The sequence below is a fragment of the Sminthopsis crassicaudata genome, chromosome 2 (assembly GCF_048593235.1).
Source record: "Sminthopsis crassicaudata isolate SCR6 chromosome 2, ASM4859323v1, whole genome shotgun sequence".
Taxonomy (NCBI): Eukaryota; Metazoa; Chordata; class Mammalia; order Dasyuromorphia; family Dasyuridae; genus Sminthopsis; species Sminthopsis crassicaudata.
Window position 1 is genome coordinate 69449876 of NC_133618.1, and position 24131 is coordinate 69474006.

Genomic DNA, 24131 nt, shown 5'->3' on the forward strand with positions numbered 1-24131 from the left:
CTTTTGCTCCAGCTCCCTTCAGAGTTATTCATAAACTCAAAAGCCTTCAAATTGTCACTGTGAATATTTGTCTTTGCACCACCAGTCACTTCTGTATTACAGGAGTATTGCAGGGAGCAGTTTCTAGGGAGTATTATTTACAAAAAGCAATAGTTTCCAACCAGTGGAAATTCACATGGCATAAGAATATAGAAATTATGATATACCTACAAATATGTATGTATGTATGCAGTATATATGAATGTATTCTGAGACCTCTGCAAAGAATCTGAAATCACAAAATATGTGCAGCAGGTATGATTGCCAAATTATGGATATGCTGATGTTGAATAATCTATTCATAGGTACAAGTGCCTAGTAATTTCAGAAAAGACGAGAAAAGTGAGTGTGCTTGGCTTGTTTACTAGGAAATTTTCAAATACAAAAATCAACACAAATTTTTTTCAAGTAAGAATGTATATTTAAGCTTTCACAGACTTTCTGAAAGAGTCTGATAATTTCTATTCGTGTTCCCATTTTTATCCCACCTCAAATCTTAAGTTCTATTTTTTATGAAAAATTGTAATGTAAATCTAACTACCTTTTTTGAGACATCCCAAATTTGTGTCCTTGAAATTTGAAATTATTATGAGATGTAGAGAATGGTATTGTGATGATGCAGATGTGTGTGTCAAGTTGCTAATGTGGATTTATTCAAGGAACATATTTTTTTTACCTAGTGCCTTTCATTAACTATAATTCTATGATTTTTAAAGATATGAAATATGAATGACCAAAATCTTAAAAGTTATGATGCAATGAAGAAGCTTCAGATGGCTTCTAAAAGGATGGAAAAGGTATAAGCAAAAATCTATTTATACCATGCTCTCTCATTATTTAGAGTCTAGTTATAAAACAAACACACAAACATACATATACATACATCTCTTCATAAGAATACTTCTTTATGTAATACAAATCATAGGAGAGAATGCTTTCAAGGAAATCTTGGTGAAAGATAAACTTCATTTGACTTCCTGATTAGTAGTGCAGGAATTCTTTGGAAACAGAATTGTGTGTTGTTTTTTTAAAGCACACATACTTTTTTATTAGGATTAGTGTTAAATTCCACTTTATAATGTCTCTTTAGACCAAAAGTGGTTATTTCTAGCCCTTTCCATTTCACACACTGTTGTAGAAATAATAAAATATTCTTCCCAGATAGAGATGGTGTGCGATGCCTCCTTATCTCCTACTAGCAGAGGACCGATTAAATGTGTGATTAGTATTCAGGTCACATCAACACTAGTAAAATTTTATTACAGATCCAAAGTGAAATTTTAATGGTACAATTCATGACGAAGAATATTTTGTGAATTTCCCTGGAAAAGAGGAAAACAAAACAAAACAATAGGAGATTGCTTTCACTGAGCCTGTATAATAAACAGATATCAATAAATGCCTATAAAATTTACAGGTTGGATCCTTGGGAATGGGAAGCAATTGCATTAAAGCTCACTGAATGTGTTTAAATGCACATAACTTTCATCCATCAGCATTATATTCATTTGTTCTTGCTTCTGTGGTCATTAGTGAGAGACATTCATCTTTGTCATTCTTAACAGCCCCTGGACTTTGAGACCAAAAAATCCTATACACTGAAGGTAGAAGCAGCCAATGTTCATATTGATCCTCGCTTCAGCAGCAAGGGACCGTTCAAGGATACAGCTACAGTAAAAATCGTAGTGGAGGATGCTGATGAGCCTCCTGTCTTCTCATCACCTACTTATCTTCTGGAAGTCCATGAAAATGCTGCCATTAATTCTGTGATTGGTCAAGTAACTGCTCGTGACCCTGATATTTCTTCCAGTCCTATAAGGTATTTCTTCTTTAAAGTTAGTATTGGGAAGTATGTTTGTTTGCTTGGTTAACATACCAAGGATCTTTGCATGCATACAGAGTGAAAGTTTGTTAGAAGCTATGCTTTCTCCCCAGATCATGCTAAATTGTGACAGTATTCCCCCCTCCACTCTTTTGAAAAAGCAGAGTTGCAAAAGTTTATACATCCTGGTTGAGTTCATTTGATTTTGTTGCTCTGTTTACATGTTTTTAGCAATAAAAAATGCAAAAAGCATTTCCTCTTTTGACAGTTATAGTGAATTAAATATAAGAAAGTGGAGGAATGAGACAGCTGGGCCTAACCCCTCAGGAGGCATCTCTCTCATTTTTCTATTTGACTTTTAAATAATCTTCTGATCTTTAAGTAGATAATTCTGATTGGTTAGCATTTCTGGAATGGTGCCATAGGGTAGATATTGTTTTGTGTGTTTTCTAAAATACCCTTTGGAAAAAAAATCCCTTTGTTTATAGTTTCTCACTTCTGAATTCTTCTGAGAATGGGAAATAATCTTTCATATGGGTTTTGTAAAAATGAAGCTAAATTCTCCTCCCACTGGTCCTTCTCCAACTTGTACATGTCTTTTTCCCTTTGCCAATCATCCATATGACAGGACAGGTACTCTGGCTAAATAGATTTCTTCCCAAAGAACACTGAAAATCTATAACTTGCTCACTGATCTCCAGGGGTGAAGGCTTGGCTAATGATGTGTTTGAGTGTGGATTTCAAATATTGTCTTAGAGATTTCTTTTTCTTTTTTTTTTTTTTTTTGATATTAAAAAAATATCTAGAAGGAAGATATCTTTTCAAAGAATTTTACAGGTTAAATCATGAAATAGATAGTTACTCATACCTACTTTTGTATCAAGTTTAAAAGCCCAATTCCCATTTAATTACTTGACTCTAGAAAACTAGAGCCAGCACTCTGCTTGGCTGTCTTATTTATTAAACTCACTTTTAAAATACTACTTTCTCACCTCCCAGAAAAGTGGCTAAATCTGTGATGGTGAATGATTTCACATTGAAATGGAAACTGAATTTACAAGTCTGCAGCTAAAGCATGAGTTTGTACAAAGAAAAGTCCACCCAGATATTTATAATGGGACCATCTTGCTTGAAAATATTTCTATTATGGTGGTGGTTGCTTTATTCTCCACTCTAAGCATCAGGGTATTTAACAAACATAAAAAGACAAATGCTTTACTTATTCAGCTAGGTAGTAAAATGGATAGAGTAGTGATCAAGAAGATCTGAGTTCAATTCAGCTTCATTGTAGGATAAGTAATTTTACTTCTATCTGCCTCAATTTCCTAATTTGTGAAACAGAGATAATAATAAAACTTATCCCCTGGGGTTGTAGTAAGGAGGAAAAAATATGATATTATTTGTAAAAATAATTAAGGCAAAATATAAATAATTACTAGTTTTGGATTTGAAACTTGCCTCTATTTTTTTTTTTTTGTTGTTGTTGTTGTTGTTTTGTTTTGCTTTGTTTTGTTTTACCAGTAATCTCCAGCTAATGGCTTAAGCTCTTTCTGACTATATGTTCCTCTTCATCTATAAAATGAGGAAGCAGACTACACAGATGGTCACTGAAATCTTCTGGAACTCTAGACCTATGATCATAAGATCATATCACAGGGATATAAATTAATTTTTCATCAGAATATCATTCTCTCAGAGTAGGAAAATTATCATTTGGGGAATTGTGTGTTGTTCACATGGTAAGATTGGATCTCCTTGATCCATTCTCAGACCTAAAAAAATTCAATATATTGTGGGCATCATAATTACCCTCATTTAACCTATATATACACTTATAAAGGAATAGTGACAAATAATAGAGAAGGCAACAGTGAAAGAAACTATTGGTATTTCTTATCTGATTGACTAGAGGGCTATAGAGTCACTCTTTCAAGGTCACTGAGATTGTCTTCTGAGATGTGAACAAATTCTGAGTTCTGCATTCTCCTTTTCTTTTCTCTCCTAAATTACACATATAAAAAGAGATGTACTGATTATATGTAAATTTTCTCTTTCCCCTGTGAATATTTCTCCAAATGAACAGAGACTGTATTAGGGGAGGAGGAAAGGGAAGACAGAAAGAGAAGAGGAAGCAGCCATCCTCTATTCTTCTCATTTACTCCACAGTCTCTACTAAGAAATAAAAAGAAGAGGGGAATGTTATGGTGTAATTTAAATAACATAGCTCCGAAATTTCAGTTTGGCATCAAATTAAATGTAATATGACTGACTCCATAGGACAAGTATGAAGGAGAGAAGTGATTTGTAGATATATTTATTATCTGGATTTTCTATATTGTTTCAGATAGATTATGTTTTTCTCTCTACACACGATCAAGTTAATTTGTGTGCAAAGCTGAATTTTCCAACTAGCCAGTGCAATTCAGAGCTTCAAACTGTCTGTCAGGCTCAAAAAAAGGCAGCAATTTAACCTTGCTTTATCTGGAGGACATACATATTCAAGGGGAAAATGTTGGTGGGAGAGAGCTAGAGAAGGAAAAAAAAAAAAAAAAAAAAAAGAAGAACACTGGGTTATTGTAGCTCTGGGACAGCAGTATTTTATATGCTGACAAAAATGTATTCATCATTTATACAAATATTTACTTTGTCATTCAATAAGAAATATATACATATCAGAGCACATGCCATATTACATTCTCTACTGTCCAAGCTGCCTTGGAGATGCAATGAATCTTTTCTGTAACATACATGGAGATACTAGTAACATCTTGTATTTTTAATAATGCTTTCAGGGGAAAAAATATGTGCTGTGACAAGGAGGCATGACTTCCCCATTTTTCCCTTGGGAAATATGCCTTTATGAAGCAGTTTTCACTTTGAAATGATCCATAATTTTCTAGGTTATTGATTATCAAATGATAACAGCTAGTCCCTCATCAAATCTCTAATTCAAATGCTAGCTTAATATATGTTTTTAATTAAAAATTACATTTTGAGAGCAATAAATGAAAAGATATATTTCATTTATAACAACTGCATACATAATAGCTTAATAAGCCAAATACAGTCAGGGTTTTGACATTGGATTATTATAGTTTCTATCGTTTCATCTACAGCTTTTCATAAGTAATGGTAGATTAGTTTAAATTATCTAAAGAGAGGAAAAATAGCATATTTCTGCCTTAAATGCTTTCAGGGACAGCTTAGTTCCCTTCTTACCAAGGTTCTACAATACAGATATGAAGAAGTGAGCCTAGAATTTAGGAATGACAAATATTTCAGACTAGCAGCAGCTGGCCCATTGGCTGTATGGGCCCACAGACTCCCTCCAGTCCCTCCATCTGGGTTCAGTGATGCAGTTTGTCAAGGAGCCAACTTGTTCCTGAGGAAAAAAAAATTGATATCCTTTTGAATAAAACCAAGTGTTGGAAGATAAGCTCTTCATGCCTGAAAGTCAAACATGAATACTGCTTTTGCACGGGGTGGTGCCTTCATTACCCACTATATCTTGGCCTGGCTATTGTGATACTTCACTCACTTATTTCCCTGGTCATCTTCATGTAAGCTATCCATGCCTTCCCATGTTCCATGTACCTATCCCTTAAAATTTGTTTTAGGAATATAAACATATTAACTCTTTTGTTGTTTCTATGAAGGGTGTGTCAATATGGTCCCTTATAGACTTTATTATCACCCCAATAATTTTCCAAACCAATCTATTCCTTATAGCCACTACTTAATTATGTGTTGCCTCTCACATTAAAATATGTGTGTCTTGTGGGAGGGGATATTTTTGCTGTCTATGATATATCTAAGTACTTGGCACAAAGTCTGGCACCCTATAGGAAATTTATAGAGGCTTTGTAGATCGTGTGTTTGTGTGTGTGTGTGTGTGTGTGTGTGTGTGTGTGTGTGTGTGTGCTTAATTGAAAATTCAGAGATAAATGTGAATAGAATGTAGAGTTCTTAGGAAATTTTACTTAAGATTATGATATAATTGTAGAGGATGAAAGCTTCACTTGAAAAAGTGATTCATCTTATTATTTAGTTAGTTCCATTTATACAAATCCCATTCTAAAAGAACTTTCATGTTTTAATAAATTTAAGAAGGAATGTGATTCTTCGTAGATTTACTGAATCTTAATTCTATTAGATATTTGAGTTTGTATGAACATTTTCTTTTATTAATTTACACAAGTAAAAAGACAATGGAAAGATACAGTATAGACCCAGGAAGGTGTTGATATTTTTCAACATAGAGTAGTAGAAACAACGCTAAACTTGAGTGACAACACAAGTTCAAATTTCAGCCATGCTATTCACCTTGGTGGGCAACTTTGGAAGAACAAATTCATTCTATGAGCCTGAGTTTCTTCATTTTGAAAATGAGGGGATTGGGTTAGATGATGTCTATGTTTGCATTTTAGTCTTGTTCAATTCATTGGCCTTTTCTTAAGGGTCATTGTCCTTAAACTCTCTGTAGCTTTTGACACTGTTGGTAAGTCTCTTTACTCCTTCCTCTTATCTCATATCTCTTCAGGTTTTTGGCATACCATTTTTTAGTTTTTCTTCTACCTAACTATTCCTTTTCTGTCTCTTTTGCTAGATCCCCTTCCAAATCAAGATCCTCTAAGTGTAGATGTCCCTCTGGGTTCTAGCCTGGGTTCTCTTCTCTTTTCTCTCCATACTACTTCACTTAGTGATCTTATCAACTCCTCTGGATTTAATTACCATTTTTATGCTAATGATTCTCAAATTTACCTTTCCTGCCTTTCCCTGATGATTTCCAATCTTATAATCTCAACAGTCTTTCTGACATCTTGAACAGAATGTCCAATAGATATCTTAAACTCAACATGTCCAAAACAGAACTCCTTATCTTCCTTCCTAAACCTTCTCCTCCTCCTCTCTTCTTTATTACTGTAGAGGTTAATACCATTCTCCCCAATCCCTCAGGCTCACAAACTATAAATCATCCTGGACTCCTTACCATCTCTTAGATCCATGCTGTTGCCAAGACCTGCAAATTGCAACATCTCCCAGGTACACTTCTCTCTTCTGAGACTGTCACCACCTAGGTACAAACCTTTACCATTTAACATCTTGATTAGGGCATGGCCTAAGGTCTGCCTACCTCAAATCTGTCTCAACTCTAAACCATCCTCCATTCAACTACTGATTTTCTTAAGTATAAATCTGATCATGTTACCCTTTCCCCTTCTCCCTTCATTGCCTTTCCTCTATCCTGAACAAACATGCCCAATACAAAAATGTTTTTGTTTGACATTCAAAGACCTCAAAACTTAGCTGCTTCCTACCTTTCCAGTCTTCTTATGCTTTATTTCTTAACATGTATTCTTTGATCTAGGGACATTGGCCTTCTGGTTATTTCAATAACAAGATACTCCACTTCTTAGCTCTGGGCATTTTCTCTAGCTATCCCCAAGTTTAGAATGCTTTTCCTTTTTCTACTCAGACCACTGACATCCACTTTCTTTTAAGTACCAAGTAGGTTTTCTTTATCCCTCTCAATTCCAGTGCCTTTTCTTTTGTAATTATATTTTATTTATATTATAGATAGCTTGCTTCATAGTTTCCATTTGAATGCTGTCTCCTCCATTAAACTGTAAGCTTTTTAAAGAAAGCAACTGTCATTTACTTCTCTTTGTATCCTCAGAACTTAGCATAATGCTTGGATCATCACAGGTGCTTAATAAATGCTTTTTGATTGGTTGATCTACAAGGAGCTGGTCTTTTAGGAAGAATGAAAAACAATAGATAAGTAAGTAGAGTGCTACATTGATATCTCTTTAAGATACAAGAAATGGAGTAAGTTCCCCAGGACATTTAGTAGAACTGTGTGACACTTTTCTAGGATAACATAGTAAGACTTATACAGGATAGTATATGAAGAGGTTATAAAGAAAAAAAATTCAGCTTACTATAGGTGGGTGGTGGTCATGGTGATCAATAATTGGTGTAGATAACTTCAAGTGATTAATAATTGATGTAGATAATTCCAAATGAATACACTCCATCAAGTGATACAGATTTTCTGCTAGTGTCTGAGACAGGATTTGAACTCTGGAAGATGAGTCTTCTTCACTCTGAATCTGCCAATATATCCACTGTGCCACCCAGCTGCCCCTTCACAATGCTGTGATTCATATTCATATAGGACTTTTAAGAGCCTAGATAAGAATATAAACTGCTTGAGAGAGGGAACCTTTTTTGTTTTGTCTTCCTATCTGGAGTTGTAATGCTAGAGAAACTGAGGCAAAATAGAGATTAGAGAGTTTTGAATATTTTATTTATTGGAGAGTTTAATTGATTGACTAGACAGGACTCTTGTCTCAAAGTATCCAGTGGTGTGAATTCTCATCAGCTATAGGAGTAGACCAAGACAGGGGCAGAGTCATAACATTGAAAGCAGGAATGGATTATCAATCTGGTTCTGACAGGATGGTGGGAGACACCAGAGATTCTGGTAAATTGGGATAAAGAAGAACAATTACAGGATAGGGAGTAAGACCATAAAATTCTTGATGACAGAAGGAGTTACAGGCCAGGAAGTCTGAACTCCCCCTTATCTTGAGTCTCACATTGATAATTTATAACCTTCGAGCAAGTGGTCCTTAGTCTTAATGAACCAGAGAGGAATTTTGCAACTAAGGGGATTGAGGCAGAACAGTTAAGGAAACTGAGGCAGAACAATTTAGGGAAACTGAGTCAGGACAATAAAAGAGAACTGTAGCACAACAGAGTGATTAGCATAGTTCAGCACTCTTAGTCCTTGTCTGTGGAATTGAGTACCAAATGCAAAGTGCTTTTTTCTACCACTATAGAAGGAAGAAAAAGAAAGAAGAAGAAGAAGAGAAGAAGAAGAAGAAGAAGAAGAAGAAGAAGAAGAAGAAGAAGAAGAAGAAGAAGAAGAAGAAGAAGAAGAAGAAGAAGAAGAAGAAGAAAAGAAAAAGAAGAAGAAGAAGAAGAAAAGAAGAAGAAGAAAAGAAAAAGAAGAAGAAAAGAAAAAGAAGAAGAAGAAAAGAAGAAGAAGAAGAAGAAGAAGAAGAAGAAGAAGAAGAAGAAGAAGAAGAAGAAGAAGAAGAAGAAGAAGAAGAAGAAGAAGAAGAAGAAGAAGAAGAAGAAGAAGAAGAAAAAGCACTATTATTCTCATGTGATTATTGAAGAAAATTTTTTTAGGGAGTAATCTGTAAAACAAAGTTAAGGGAATCATCCAAAGTCAGTCATTTAATTGATTTCTGGAGTAAAAATTTGAAATCTTGATTTAAGATCCAGTATTCTTTCCAGTATCCAATCCATGATTACATGTATTCTTATCTGGGAAATCTCAATCATTTCAGAGAGTTTTATATAGCTTTATATGGTTTAATTATTTAACAACAATAATAAAAAAGAGGGATTAAAAAGAGAATCTTATGAAGAGAAAAGAACTAAAAGTCAATCTACTGGATTCTTATATTGTTTCTAATATTCAGCCCTCCTTCAATTAAATCCAATTCACATACATATCATGACATCATCTTTCTGATATCATGGTCCTCTTGAAGAATAAAATACAATAAATAAATAAATAAACAAACAAACAAACAAACAAATAAACAATAACAACATTTTGCCCAGAGAAGAGGATTAGACCTAATTAATCAGTCAAAATGAAATCACTTCAAGATTTACATTTACATCTTTAATTCTATGTGCCAGGCAGTTATAAGTCCCAGCAACACAAAAAGAAAAGGGACCCAAACTTTGCTCCTATGTAGCTTGCATTCAATTAAGGAAAATAATGTATACACATATACATTTATATAAAATTGTAAAAAGCAATGCAAGTACTTGAGGGGGATGCACTAATGGCTTACTAGATACACAAATAACGCATGGTGGTATAAGTGGGGGGATATGGATATGTATATGTGTGAGTGTGTGTATGTGTGTGTTTGTGTGCTTGAACTGATTCCTGAAGGAATATGATAATTTTCAGAAATATAGGCGTGAGGAAAAGCATTCCAAAAATGGACAAAAGGACTTTCAAAGGCATGGTGACAGGAAATGGAATATCATGCTTGAGTAATAGCAAGAAAGCCAGTTTGGATACATTTTTGAGTGTGAGAAAGGGAGTAATGAATAATTAACTTGGGAAAAGTTTGGAGCCAGTTTGTGAAGGGCTTTAAATGACAAATTAACTTCCTTCAAATATTTGGAGGAATGGATTCTACATGTTTTGCTTTTCTAAACTGGGCAAGAGTAGAACCCATGTATGAAAGTTACAGAGTAGATTTGAACTCAATATAAGGAACACCTTCCTAAAAATTAACATGTCCTTGAGCTGCTTCACTGGTCTTCAGATATTTTACTAATGGAAGCCTTTTGATTTTGAATGCTTACTTGTCAGGTTAATTCTTGTTTCAGGTAATGATTGTGCCAAATGACAGCTGAGGTTTTTTTTTTTTTATTTTTTTCTGTTCTGAAGGTTTATTTAATATGAGTTTAAATGTTTGGAAAGGAAAATAATAGGACAATCCTATTAAGAGCTAGATTGAACATATATACAAACAAATAAAAAATCTGTTAGAAATGTCAAAACTCCTTTTGTGTTTGGATTAGGTATTGATAAAGAAGTGTATGTGGCAGAAGGGAGGGAAAATAATTGAAGTGAGTAAATTTGGTTGCCAGGATATCACTCCTAACTGGAGGAAAAAAAAAAAAAAAATATATATATATATATATATATATATATATATATATATATATATATATATGAGATTCATGCTGTTGGAGATTCATGTTATCATCCTCTTTTCACTAACTGAGAGAAGATGAATAGACAAGATAAAGTCATTGAATAGAGCTAAGAGTTGTTCACCACTGTGCAAAGATGGAGCAGGGACTTTTAGGCCCCTGGAATTAGGAGAATAACAATAAAAATCTTTTGCTAGAGCAATTAGATGTAACAACAGAGCAATTAGTGCCTACAAGGCACAAAATTGGGCAAGATTTTTTTGTTTCATTTGCTCTGTTTTTTTTTTTTCCTTACTACAAAACATATGTGAAAGGAAGCTAAAGATTTTATTTAAAGCAGAATAAAGAAATCCAAGGTTAAGTTAAGGAGTGAGAGATACCAGCTGCAGTTTGATGGGAAAATTTAGTTGCTATTTCTAAGCAACCTTTTTTTCAGGAGTCCAAGAAATAATATTTATTATAGGTGGCATAATGACATATATGGCAGTTAAAAATCAAAGACAGTTATGGAACAGGAAGGCAATATTCGAGATCCCTCCTGAAGCAGATGACACTCAGGATTATCAGTGAAGTACCAAAATAGAAAGCAATTCAGGAAGGAATAGAATTCAGAAGAAAGCATCCAGGTCAGCTCACCATGGGAAAGTCCAAGAATAAGGATGCTAAGAAGAATAAAATATGTAAGCATGAGGCAGTATTAGCCCCCCCCCCCAAAAAAAAAAAAAAAAAAAAAAAAACCTTCACAGATTTTATCCAGAAAGTCCAAGATCAATTAATAATCAGCTACTCTAAATTTTTCTGCACCTGAAGATTTTAGCAGTCATCTTGACCCCTGTCATTCTTTCATTCTTACTATTGGATTCCAGTGGCTCTGGAGAAGAGAATGAGGCTGAAGTCTCTGTACAGCTCTTCCAGTTCATTTGTAAAGTCAACACATCACCCTCTTGATGTCATTTTTTCCCCATAATGAAGTATAAACAAAAATAAACAATAATTCTAGCATGAATACTGTCTTTCTTTAAATTTGTTTTACTATCATCTAAACACAATTGCTGACATACTGATATAGTTGAGTACCTGATATGTTTAATGCATCTAACCAAAGAAGGAATACCTACCTATTTGATTAATGAAGTCCATTTAGTTGCTGGTGGTGACTGAAATTGCTCTCCCTACATACTCAAAAATAAAGAGCTGATATCCACAGGACTGGCCTTCCAAAAATAAATGAATGATATGACTGCAAAGATAATTCTGAGTGGAACAAAAGTTTGGGTTTTTGTTTTTCATTTTCTTAATGATGCTACTACACCTTTTTGTCCCCACTCTCTCTTGTGAGATCATTGTTGTTGTTCAGTCATTTCAGAATCTCCATGACCCCTTCCTGAATTTTCTTGGCAAAGATACTGGAATGATTAACCATTTCCTTTTCCAGCTTATTTTACAGATGAGGAACTGAGGCAAACAGAATCAAGTGAATTGCTCTGGGTGAGACAGCTAATAAGTATCATAGGCTGAATTTGAACTCAGATCTTCCTGACTCAAACTCTACAAGCCAGCCACTATATCACTTATTAACCCAAGATTATTATAGCATATGTGCAATAGAGTAAAGGAAGCAACTCAAGAGAGAAAGAAAATTAGGATCTTGATTGTAGTTTGAGGAAAAGTGAAAAGCCCTGGTAACAAATCCTAGCTCTCCTTATTTTGGGCAATGAAGTTGCCATTCATTTTGTTGATTAATAAAAGCTGTAGTAGTAGTAGTAGTAATAGTAGTAGTAGTAGTAGTAGAGTAGTAACAGTAATAACAACATCCACAATACTAATAACATTTATATAGCATTGTAAAGTTTGCAAAGAGTTTTATAAGTATTAACCCATTTTTAATCTCATAATAAAGCTGGGAGAAAGATATTATTGTTGTCTTTATTTTACATATGAGGAAACTGAGGCAAACAGTGGATAAGTGACTTGCCTAGTTCATATAGCTTCAAATACAGCTAGATACTTATCTGAGTATCTGAGGCTGTATTTGAAGTTTGAAATCAGCTGTCAGGCCCAGTGCTTTATCCATTACATCATCAAGCTTTTTTTTTAAAGGAAGCATTTGCAAATCATAAAGTTATTATGAAGATAAATCTTTGAAAACTATAACATACTATAGAAATTCTAGTCAAGGATTACAATTGTGGATAGAAAATTATCAAGAGAACATAATCACACAATGTTTAGAATTATAATGTTTCAAATTTTTACTTAATATTTAAAGTGACATAGCATATTTTAAATAAAATAAACTTGGAGACAGAGCTTTTAGTGATACAAAATTATCATCTATATTACATAAATTATCTTAGACTTTTCAAAGGCAAGGTTAGTAATATCATATTAAAGAAGTAATGTCATTTTCCATAACTATTGATGTTTTCTTGACTTGGAATCCAGAGAGTAAGGTGAACATCCAAGCTTCATTAGGCTTCAATACATGAACATGAGCAAGTTAATGAATTTCCAAACTTCCATTTTTATATTTATAAAATGGAAATAGTAATTGTTTAAAACACATCATAAGCTTGTAAAAAGGGACATGTTTTGTAAATACTGAAGCGCTATGGAACCCATGGTAGTTGTCCAATGAATGAGAGACAGAATGGTACTATAAGAAAAAACATAAAAACAAAATACTGGACTTGGGGAAAAAAGACTGAGTTTTAATCCCAGTCCTTTCATTTCTTAATGGTAACCCCAATTTCCTTAATGTTTCTTAGTCTATAAAATTTTATCATCTGTAAAATGGGGATAATGATATTCATATCCTCCTTTTAGGATCTTTATCAGGGAAACTCTAATCAAATATGAGTTGTTTTTATTATAATATGCTTAAATGAATATGCTATAAAGGGTATTAGATTTAGAATTGAACAACTTGCCTCATATCCTGACTCAGTCAATTACTAGCAAGTCATTTTATCTCCTAAACCTTAGTTTATTAATTTTTTAAAAGCTTAGCAATAATGATGATAACAATTAACATTTAATCAGTGCTTTAAGGTTTACAAAAACTTTACAAGTTATCTTACTTCATCTTTACAATAAACCTAAGAGATAGATACTATTGTTATTCCCTGTTATAAGTAAAGAAATTGAGACAAAGAGCAATTAAGTAACTTTGTCAGAGTTAGTGAGTATTTGAGGCCATTATTGTGAATGTCTCAGCTATGAAATGGCTCTGTCATTCCTATCAGGTTTTATGGAAGTCAATCAGGTAAGATTTTTGGCATAATTTTACAAACATAAATTAGTTCTTGCTCTAATGAGAAGTATTCTGGCAAGGCAGTTAATTACTGAGGACACTAGCCCTGCAGTTCCAAGTATATGGTAAGCCTTCATATAAACAATCTCTATTATCTCTCTCTTCAGCATCATTGGGTCTTAGATTCAAAACCCTTTATTGCATTAGTAGATTGAGACCCATTGCATTATTTATATGGAATGAACATAATATAAAGCAAAATTAAGAGAGCTGGGTTCATCTCTAATTTTGTTAGTCACACCTTGGGAAAGTCACTTATTAAAAAATGACAATACTACAATACAAATAGACAAATACTGTATATGAAGATCATATGTCCTAGGGAATAGGGGATTAGTTATTGTGGGTAAAAAAATAATCAATAAGAGTTTCTGGTACAGATGTGGCACCCAATGCAGCTAGTGTGGATCTTGGACTGTTTTAAGAAGGGCAAAGTTTGCAAGAAGATGGAGATGATATTCCACTATACACTACCTTCAGCAAACCTCATTTGAAGTTCTGTGTGCTTTTCTGAGAAGAATGATGGTTTAAAAAGGACATTGATGAGTTGTAGAATGTGGACAGGAGGACAGTCAGGGTGGTGAAGGATTTTGAGTTCTTGCAATATGATATTTGACTGAAGGAATTGGGGGAATTCAGCCTGAACTTAAATAAGACATAGTAGCTTTCTTCAAACTTTTGTAGGGCTACTAGCTGGAGGCCTTTGTTAAGCAAGGCTACATAGGGAAACTGCTCTAGATAGAAGTCGAAAAGAGACAAATATGGGCTCTGTGGCAGTGACCCCCTCCTTGATAGGGCAGGATGGTCATTAAAAATTCTGGGAATTTTTAAATAAATATTTAAATGGGTAAAACCAAGCTGTTTTATACTTAGCCTTCTAAGTACAGAATCACTATGAATTCTGGTTCTATTGCATAAATTTACTTCTTAGACAGTAGTTATTATATCAGGAAAAACAAATTTCAAAACAAAGCAAAGCACCTTTTAACAAAGTTGTCCAAAGATGATAGACTGACTACCTAGAAGGGTGATAGTGCTCTTTCCCTGGATACCTTCAAGCAGAAAATATATAACTACATAACCGAGATGCTCTAGTGGATATTCCTTTCATGTTTGGTTTGGATTGCTGAGGTCACTTTCCCAATTCTGTGATTCTTTCTGAATTGGGAGTGGCTGGTTCAAGTTTCATCTCTGACACATGGAGGCTATGTGACTCAAAACAGATTACTTCATCTCCCAGATGTGGCAGATGTCAATCTGCATTGTTAGAAGGAGTCTGCTTATCAGAGATGAGTTGAAGATCCAAATTAAAAACAAACAAACAACAATAATAACAACAATAACAAAACTATACATAGCATTGGATTAGGTTATGGAGAAAGCTATTATTAGAAGTTAAAATGTTTGGTACCTGCCCTTAAGAAACTTAAAATCTGTGAAGTAGATAAAATAGCATCAAGGTCAGCTCTAAAGTAAGTGTCTTTAAAATAACTGATAACTGGACTTAAGGTTTGTGGTAATAAGTGATCTGTAAAAATCAAGGTGTGGACAAAGAATTGGGTCTGGAATTTGAAAGACTTATCTTGATGATTTCAAATGTAATCTTGGACACTCACTAGATGTGTGACTAGGCAAGGTATATAATCCTGTTTGCCTCAGTCCAGTGTTGGTAGCAAGACAATTCCCAAATGGGTTCACAAAAAGTCAGACAAGACTGAAAAATGACTAGGCTACAGCAAAATCCAAGATAGGAGATTAGAGATCACTTTTGACAAGGGAAAGTGAAGCATCATGAAATAGGTATAATGTATATTGAATCTTAAAAAATGGGCAGGGCTGTCACACACAAAGAAAATAGGGAGGGCACTCACTCCTTGTGTAGGGAACAGTGTAAGGATTACCATAGAAACAAAGCATGCACAAGCCCTCTTTAGGTGTTGATCTCCTCTAGTTTAAAACATGGAAAAACAGTGGAAGATTAGATGATTTTAAGAAGACATCCTAGTCTTAAAACTTGACATCCTTTAATAAAAAAACTGGTTGTTTGATGCTTTTAAGCATAGGCTAAGAGATAGGCAACTGGTAAGCTATTAGACTTTATCTAGATCTACCCTTTCATTTCAGAGAAGAGGACATTGACATCTATAAAAGGGATATAATTTGCCTAAGATTATATAAATACCAGAATTTGAAGCTTAGGTCTTTTGAGTCCAAACTGAGAGCCCTTCATATTACACAATGCTACACAAAATACTGTCTTATACAAAAACATTATTATAAAAATAATAATGTTAAATAACATTAATTAATAATAGCATAACAATAATAATAATAAAACATTAATAATATCACAGTAAGCTACAATTTTTCACAGAATCCATAAGAGATCATCTAGTCAACTCCTATACCCAAAGCATGAATCTTCTTTTCAGCAATATTATGCATCCATATCTTCCACAAGATTCAAATATCCTGCTTTGCCTCTTAAACTTCTTAAAGAGAAATATATAATGACATTTTAAAGCCCTTAGCTTTCAAACAAATCCTTTGACCTCCTCTATGGAGTCAGGGAAATTATATCTCTCATACTTACCTCCAGAACTCCAGGAGAGTTCAGTTTCCATGGCCTCTGATAGGGTTGTACTCAAATTCAGGTCACTATAATAATTTGGGATTATGTGTTTTAAAGCTGTTAAAAAAAAAAAAAAAAGTTCCAATTCTCTCACACTAGAGAAGAGCTTTCAGAGAAATATTGAAGCATTTATTTGGAGTTGGTAATTCACTGATTACTTGTGACATTTTATAGTCTGATATCCTTTTAGATCCTCCCCACCCCAGTTATTAGTACTTACTGATTTGGGATTTATAGAATCAAAGCAGGTTGAGGCAGTCTTTGGATACTGTATCCTGATCACCACTGCCAGGGTTAAGTCCTTAACTTTGGCAGGTCATGTCTGCCTAACATTTTGGAAGCTGATTTTAAAATGAAAGCATTAGCCAGAAAATATTTCTCCCTTGACAATCTCCAAATTTAGCATAACCTATTGACTATGATACTGTGGGACTCTTATTATTGTGCTTTCATGAATCAGTGAATCAGGCAACAAATATTGATTAAGCACCTGCTATTTTCCAGTCACTGTACCAATAACTGTATATATATATATATATATATATATAAAGCAAAAATAGTTCTTGCCCTCATGGAGGTAACAATCTAATAGAATAAATAAATGCTTATAAATTTATAAATCTTTAGAATGGAAACCATTTGCCTTTTTAAATTTAATTTTAAAAATAGCATAGTAGATAGAACACTAGTGCTGGAATGAGGAATACCCAAGTTCAAATCTCACTTCAGAGACTTCCTAGCTGTGTGTCCCATAGGAAGTCACTTATCTCTCTCTTAGATTCAATTTTGTTATATGCAAAAGGTGGAAAATAATTATTTCTACCTACTTCAGAAGTTGGCTAGAGAATTAAATGTGATATTTCATGTAAAGGCTTTGCAGACTTTTAAGTGCTGTTTAAATGTTGCCTAGTACTATTATTTTTCATCAGGACTACAGCAAAGTGAGAGAGAAATATATATATGTGTGTGTGTGTGTGTGTGTGTGTGTGTGTGTGTGTGTATTCATTTAAAGGTTATATTGTATATAATATTTTCAACCTTAAGCTACTACTCTACCGAGAACCCTCTGATGTAGGTAATATAAGCATTTGGAATTACATTTAAATTATAGAAAATGAAGTTCACAGAGGCAAAAAAAAAAAAAAATAGTAGCCAATGGTCACAAAGACAATAAGTACTAGAACATAGATTCAAATTCATTATTATTTCTCCATTCTATTTACTTTGCAGAGGAAGTGAGGAAAACCAGTAAACCTTGCAGGTCTATAGGAATAGGAATAATTTGTAGACCACGCTGACTCTCTAAAATGCAAACATTTTATTCAGATACTTCCACTCCACTTCGACCCTACAAATTAGTTCATGTAACTAATATCACAATTTTCTTAGATTAATAGAAATATAGATTTAGTATTAGAAGGAATTTAAAATGTTATTTAGTCCAAGCTCTTCACCATATATGACAGAGTAATCCTAGTAGGGTAAATGACTAGGCCTATGTCATTCAGGTAGTAGGTGTCAGAGGCAGACTGTTCTCTGTTCACTGTTCTCTAAAAGCATCTCTGTCTCTGTCTCTTTTTTGTCTCTGTCTTTCCCCTCTCTCCTCTCTTCTCTTTGTATCTCTCTCCCCCACTCTCTCTCATCTCTATCTCTCTGACTCTGTCTCTGTCTGTCTGTCTCTCTCTGTCTTTTTTGTCTCTGTTTCTGTCTCCTCTCTATCTCTCTCTTTTTCTCTCTCTTTTTGTATCTGTCTATCTCTCTGTCTCTGTCCTGCTTGTCTCTTTTTGCCTCTGTCTCTCTCCTCTTATTTCTCTCTGTGTCTCTCTTTCCCCCCTCTCTTGTCTCTGACTTTCTATGTCTCTTTCCCTGCCTTTTTGCTTTGAATCATCTAAATATAGTTTTAAATAGTATATTGAATTTTAAATCAAGGAAGATCTGAGTTAAAAGTTCTGTTTTAGACTAAGTGATCCATTCTATCCTGAGCAAATAAATAACTTAACCTCTTTCTGACTCAGTGTCTTCATTTCTAAAGTGACATGCATAAATGTGTATACACATATACGTATCACTTTGTAATAATGATATATAAACATTCTAGCAGCAGCAGTGGTAGTAGCAATATATTTTATGAATGAGTGACAGAGTTTTAGTCACTTAGTCAATAAACATCTATTAGGTGCCCACTAATTCAATAAATTTTTATTATACTTAATATTCTAGGTACTGTGCGAGGGTTGTACATATAAAGAAAGGGACAGAAGGGCTTCACTCTTAAGAAGCTCACGAGTTAATGCAGAAACAATCTGCAATGAATTACACACATTCAGGATAAATACAGGATCAATTGAAAATAACAAACAAAGAGAAGACACTAACATTAATGAATAAATTCATTAATTAATGGACTTTCAGAATTGTTATATGCCAAGCATTAGTTTATGTGCTAGACATAAAGATTTAAAAACAGAGATGGTCCTTTTGTTTATTGAACTTAACTTCTAAAGAAGCAAACAACACAGAGAGGGAAATGATGACCTGAGGTACGTAAATTCCATGAATGGAGAATGGGACCATAAAGAAGGAGGGTATCATATTTAAATCAGACCATGGTAGAGTTGAGTTGATTTTGGTTTATGGCTCAAGAACTGGAGAGAAAGACAAGAAATAAAGACAGAGACAGAAAGTGGGATAGACAGAGAAAAAGAAACAAACAAACAGAAAAGACACATACACAGAGACACACACACATACAGAGAGAGAGAGAGAGAGAGAGAGAGAGAGAGAGAGAGAGAAAGAAATGGAGGAATATGAATAAAATGGAATAATATGAGAGCTGTCCAGAAAACTATAATTGAGATGTCTAGAGAGGAGAGTTAAGGTAAGCCAATGGCTGGCACCTTCTTAATTGGTAGAAGTGGAGAAGTAACCAGTCAGGAAAAGTAGGGTTCCAATATGGCCATTCTTCCAGGCATGGACTATAGGTGACTGTATACTTACAGAGGAAGTTATGGAGATAGAATTTCAACCGGACACATCTTACAAGAAAATGCAATTTATTTGGGGGACAAGAGGCTTATGTGTACCTTTGTGTTCCACTTTTACTAAGAGACTTAGTGACTTAAAGTAAGGACTTAAACATTTCAGACCAATAGATATTAGCCCTCCAGAGATCCTTTCCTGATATATTTCAGCAATATTTATTTCTTATTTCTGGTTATTTCTTTAATAACCATTTTCTATTTGAAATAAATTACAGTGGCCCAAGTCTGGCCCATATATATATATAGAAAAAAGAGTATAAGTAATAAATTCCTTGTCTCCTGCCATCTCTGCCCTCCTATAAATTTTGAAATCTTCATTGCCCTTCAGTGACTTTACCTGTCAGAAGCAAGTTCCACCATGGCACTTTACTGTCCATTTCCCAACTTTGTAGTCTCTTCATTGGCAATAGGATTGGTTTCTTAATGTTTAGCACTCCCAACCTCTTGGATCCAATATTTTCTCCTCTGCAAAGATACAGTTGTTTATCTCTATCACTAAAAAACATGCCCTTTTGGGCCAAGCATCCTGAGCATAGAATGATTTACAACATCAGGTTTTTGACTCAGACCTCAGCAGAAGAGATAGAAAAGAGGCTCATCTGGGAGCCTTCAGCCCAAGAGATCTATCATCATATTCCTTATTCTCCAATCATCAGAGAGCCAGAACCTTTGAAAAGCTGAAAGTAATGCATAGTACTTCAATGACAATGCTAACTATAAGATTTCCCAGTGTTGTTTTTTTTTTTTTTCTTTATTTTGATGGTTTCTGTGGGAAACATTTACCAAATTGTTTTCCTTCTAGAAGTAGTTAGTTACTCCAGCATTATCAAATTGAATAATAGCAGGAGAGCTACCCTCTTTTAACAACATACAGCATAGTGAGGAAAGTATGTTTCCTCCTGCTGTTCTGATACATTTTGAACTTTTAGAGTAGCAGGAAAATAATATTTGTTCACTATATTATAAAATATAAATATATTATAATTCACTATTATATGATAATTAAAATATTTAGCTAAATTAAGTGATTTATCAATGCTAATATAAACAATATATCATATTATTATATTTCATATTCTTGGTTGTAAATATGACATAGTGGATCCATTATTTTTCTTTGCATTATTATTTTATTATTTTGGATAGGACCTGTGATTTTATTGACACACAGAGTTTAAGGTTAAAATGTTTTCTGCCAGTGTATATAGGTATTTGCTTAACAATTTCTAGACCTAGAGAGATCCTGGCTTACCGAGAGGTTAGTCCAAGGTCACATCACCAATATATTGAAGAACAGAAACTTAAATACAGATCTTTCTAATGGAGCCAGCTCCCTTTCCACTATTCCTGGTCTCTTCTTCCCCATTATTAGAGGTGTTAAATAGTGCTGAGCTACTGCTAATTGTTGAGAGTTTGGAGAAAAGATTGTAGTACCAATGCTGGCTGGTCTGATTGCTGTACAGGTATTTTTCAAATTCTAGGATATGGATATATGTATACAAATAAATATTTCATATAATAATGTTAAATTTGAAGGGATTTTTTTCCCTTCTTTTGCATGACATTCATATTATACAAACATTATTTAAGTGAAAATGGCCATAAAGCATATTATAATGAATGGGATAAGAATCTCCTCCCTCCTGACTCCATAATCATTCAATTAATTTCTCTACTTCTCTTCTGGACTGTGTTAAGCATAGAGAAAAGAACACAGCAATGGGATTTATTGCATGAGTACTGATTTTAGAATTAGTAAAAGTGGGTTTGGATTCTTTTCTACAAGTCACAATATGTATAAATGTAATGTGGCCTTAGATGAGTCACCTTACTTTAGGTTCCCAATTTGCTCATCTGTCAAATGAGGAAGTTGGATCAAACAATCTTCAATGTCACTCTGAGGTCTAAATCTAGTATATAATAAAATACTGAAATACATCTGTGATGTCATTAGTGGTTGGGTTTTTTCTTTTTGCTTTTTCATTGATGAACATCATCACAACTAATGGAGACTAAATGTTGTAGTGGAAAGAAAATTGAATCAATGTCCTGCTCTTCTACTTCTACCCCTTAGTTGATCTGTGACTTGGTCATATAAATTGAACAATTTGAGATTTTATTCTTTATTTTGAAATTTTGTCATTTCAATTAAAACTGGATAACAGGATAGGGATAAGTAATAGATCTGTAAAGAAAGAATAAAAAAATGAATTGAAGACATTAGGGATACAAATAGAAGATCAGAGAAAGTCACCTTTCTCAAGTAATGATCTTACATTCTAAAAGAGGGAGAACAAACAGGAGATTTCAGCTGGAAGTTAGATAAAAACATACCATACTCTATAGTTGACATGAACATATTTGTTGTCATTTTCATTAATATTATTTATTTCTAATGTTGAACCGTTTAGCATATTTCAGCAATATACAGAACTCCAGAATGATGTAAGTCCTCCTATCAGTACAAATTTCTATTTTTTTTTTCTATAACATATTTCTAGAGAGTTGTTTGGAGTTCTAAAAAGTTGAGTAACTTACCTAAAGTGAAACAAGACTGTTTTGGAAGTTGAATGGTTAAAAAAAAAAAAAAAAAAAAAAAAAAAGCTCTTAATCTGGGATTTATATATATATTTTCAATCAAAAATACGGTGTCATTATTTTTCTTTATAATTTTATGTATTTTATACATCTAAAAATTCTGAAAGAGTGATCTGTGGGTTTCACCAGATTGACAAGAGGTTCATAACACAAGAAGAGGGACAGAATCCTAATTTTGTGTGATCAACTAAGAATTTTAAAAGTTAAAAAAAAGATAGTGTGTGTGTATGTATGTAAAACAGTTTGTGGGCAGCTAGGTGGCACAATGGATAGAGTGCCAGGTCTAGAATCAGAAAGATTCATCTTCCTAAGGTTAAATCTGGCCTCAGACACTTGACTATGTGGTCCTGGCCAAGTCAATCTTGTTTCCCTCAGTTCTTCAATGGGAAAATGGGCTGAAGAAAGAATGACAAACCCTTCCAATATCTTTGTCAAGAAAAATCCGAAAATGGGGTCAAAGAATGTCAGACACAATAAAACAATTTAGGATTCATAGTGACCTTTTAAATTTGTTTTTCAAGTTATAAAAAAAAAAAAAAGATTGAAAATAGTTATCTTCATTCTTTTAGAAAGTCATATTTCTTAGATACATTTGGAGTATACTAAAAAGCAAGTTAGAAAATTCAAAGAATGGAAATACCAACAATAGTACATCATCCAGATCAGACCTCAGACTTTTATCAGAAGAATGTCAGCTGCTAGGACTTGGTTTATTTTGATCTTTTTTTTTTTTTTTTTTTTTAACAATAGGAGAGTATAGAACACTGCATGATGATATCTAGAAACGAAGCTTTATAGAAGATGAAGGCTACATCCATAAGACTCAGAATATCTTAGGCTTATTTTATAAATCTGTTATTATTAGTATATTTTTAAAGAAAAACTATTTTTTATTAGGCAGGAAATTCCCAGTGTGGAAACACCCTCCAACAATTCAAATCTGCCATTTGTAACTTGGCAGTCTTCAAGAGTTACTGGGGGAATTAATAGGGGAAAATAGAATATTCTTATCATATATCCAACTCTCTCCCACTATACTATGCTATTTATAATTTAACCTGTTATCCAGATGTTTTTAAAGCAAAGAGATCCAGGTTTGCATAAAAATTATTCCATTTAAACACAGGATAAAAAAAAAAAATTCTGTGTAACTCCCTAAAGAAAATCTGGCTCTAGGAATCTGAAAGTTGATTCTGAAACATGTGTGGGAGGGCTTAATATAAGAAAGGATCTTATACTCAACCAGTCTAATTGCCTCATTTTAAGAAGAAAAATATGATGCTCAAGCAGGTAAAGGGACTTTCCTCTGATTTTACAGGTGTTAATAAGAGGAAAAGTCAGTGAAAAGAGCACTTTTTGGAGTTAGAAGACTTTGGTCTCTGTCATTTCTTTTTATTTATTTATTTGAAATTTTCTTTTTTTATTTTAATTAATTTTATAATTATAAATTTTTTGACAGTATATATACATGAGTAATTTTTTTTGTAACATTATCCCTTGTATTCATTTTTCCAAATTTTCCCCTTCCCCCCTCTACTCCCTCCCCTAGATGACAGGCAATCCCATACATTTTTACATGTGTTACAGTTTAACCTAGATACAACATATGTGTGTAAATCCAATTTTCTTTTTGCATGTCAAATATTGGATTCCGAAAGTATAGCCTGGGTAGATAGACAGTAGTGCTAACAATTTACATTCAATTCCCAGTGTTCCTTCTCTGGGTGTAGTTGTTTCTGTCCATCATTGATCAACTGGAAGTGGGTCTCTGTCATTTCTTAACTATGAGCCTTTTGCCATAGCATTTCATTCAAAATTCACCTGACTATTCTAGAAATTTGAGATAATATTTATGCTACATACCAAATAAGATTTTGGTGAAGAATTCTTTACAAAGTATAAAGCAGTATAGACATGATTAAACAT

The 24131-nt window shown here is 33.6% G+C and overlaps 1 protein-coding gene across 5 annotated transcripts in view; it reads left to right on the plus strand.

Annotated features, from left to right (window-relative positions):
- The window catches only part of CDH8 (cadherin 8), a 523303-nt gene that overhangs the window by 315641 nt on the left and 183531 nt on the right, over window positions 1–24131 (plus strand). For all 5 annotated transcript variants that reach the window (XR_012485894.1, XM_074286561.1, XM_074286563.1 and 2 more), the window contains exon 7: window positions 1605–1858. Coding sequence is in view for 4 of the 5 variants with exons in the window: in XM_074286561.1 (XP_074142662.1) it covers window positions 1605–1858 (254 nt within the window). In the remaining variant the exon portion in view is untranslated. The remainder of the gene's footprint in view (window positions 1–1604; window positions 1859–24131) is intronic.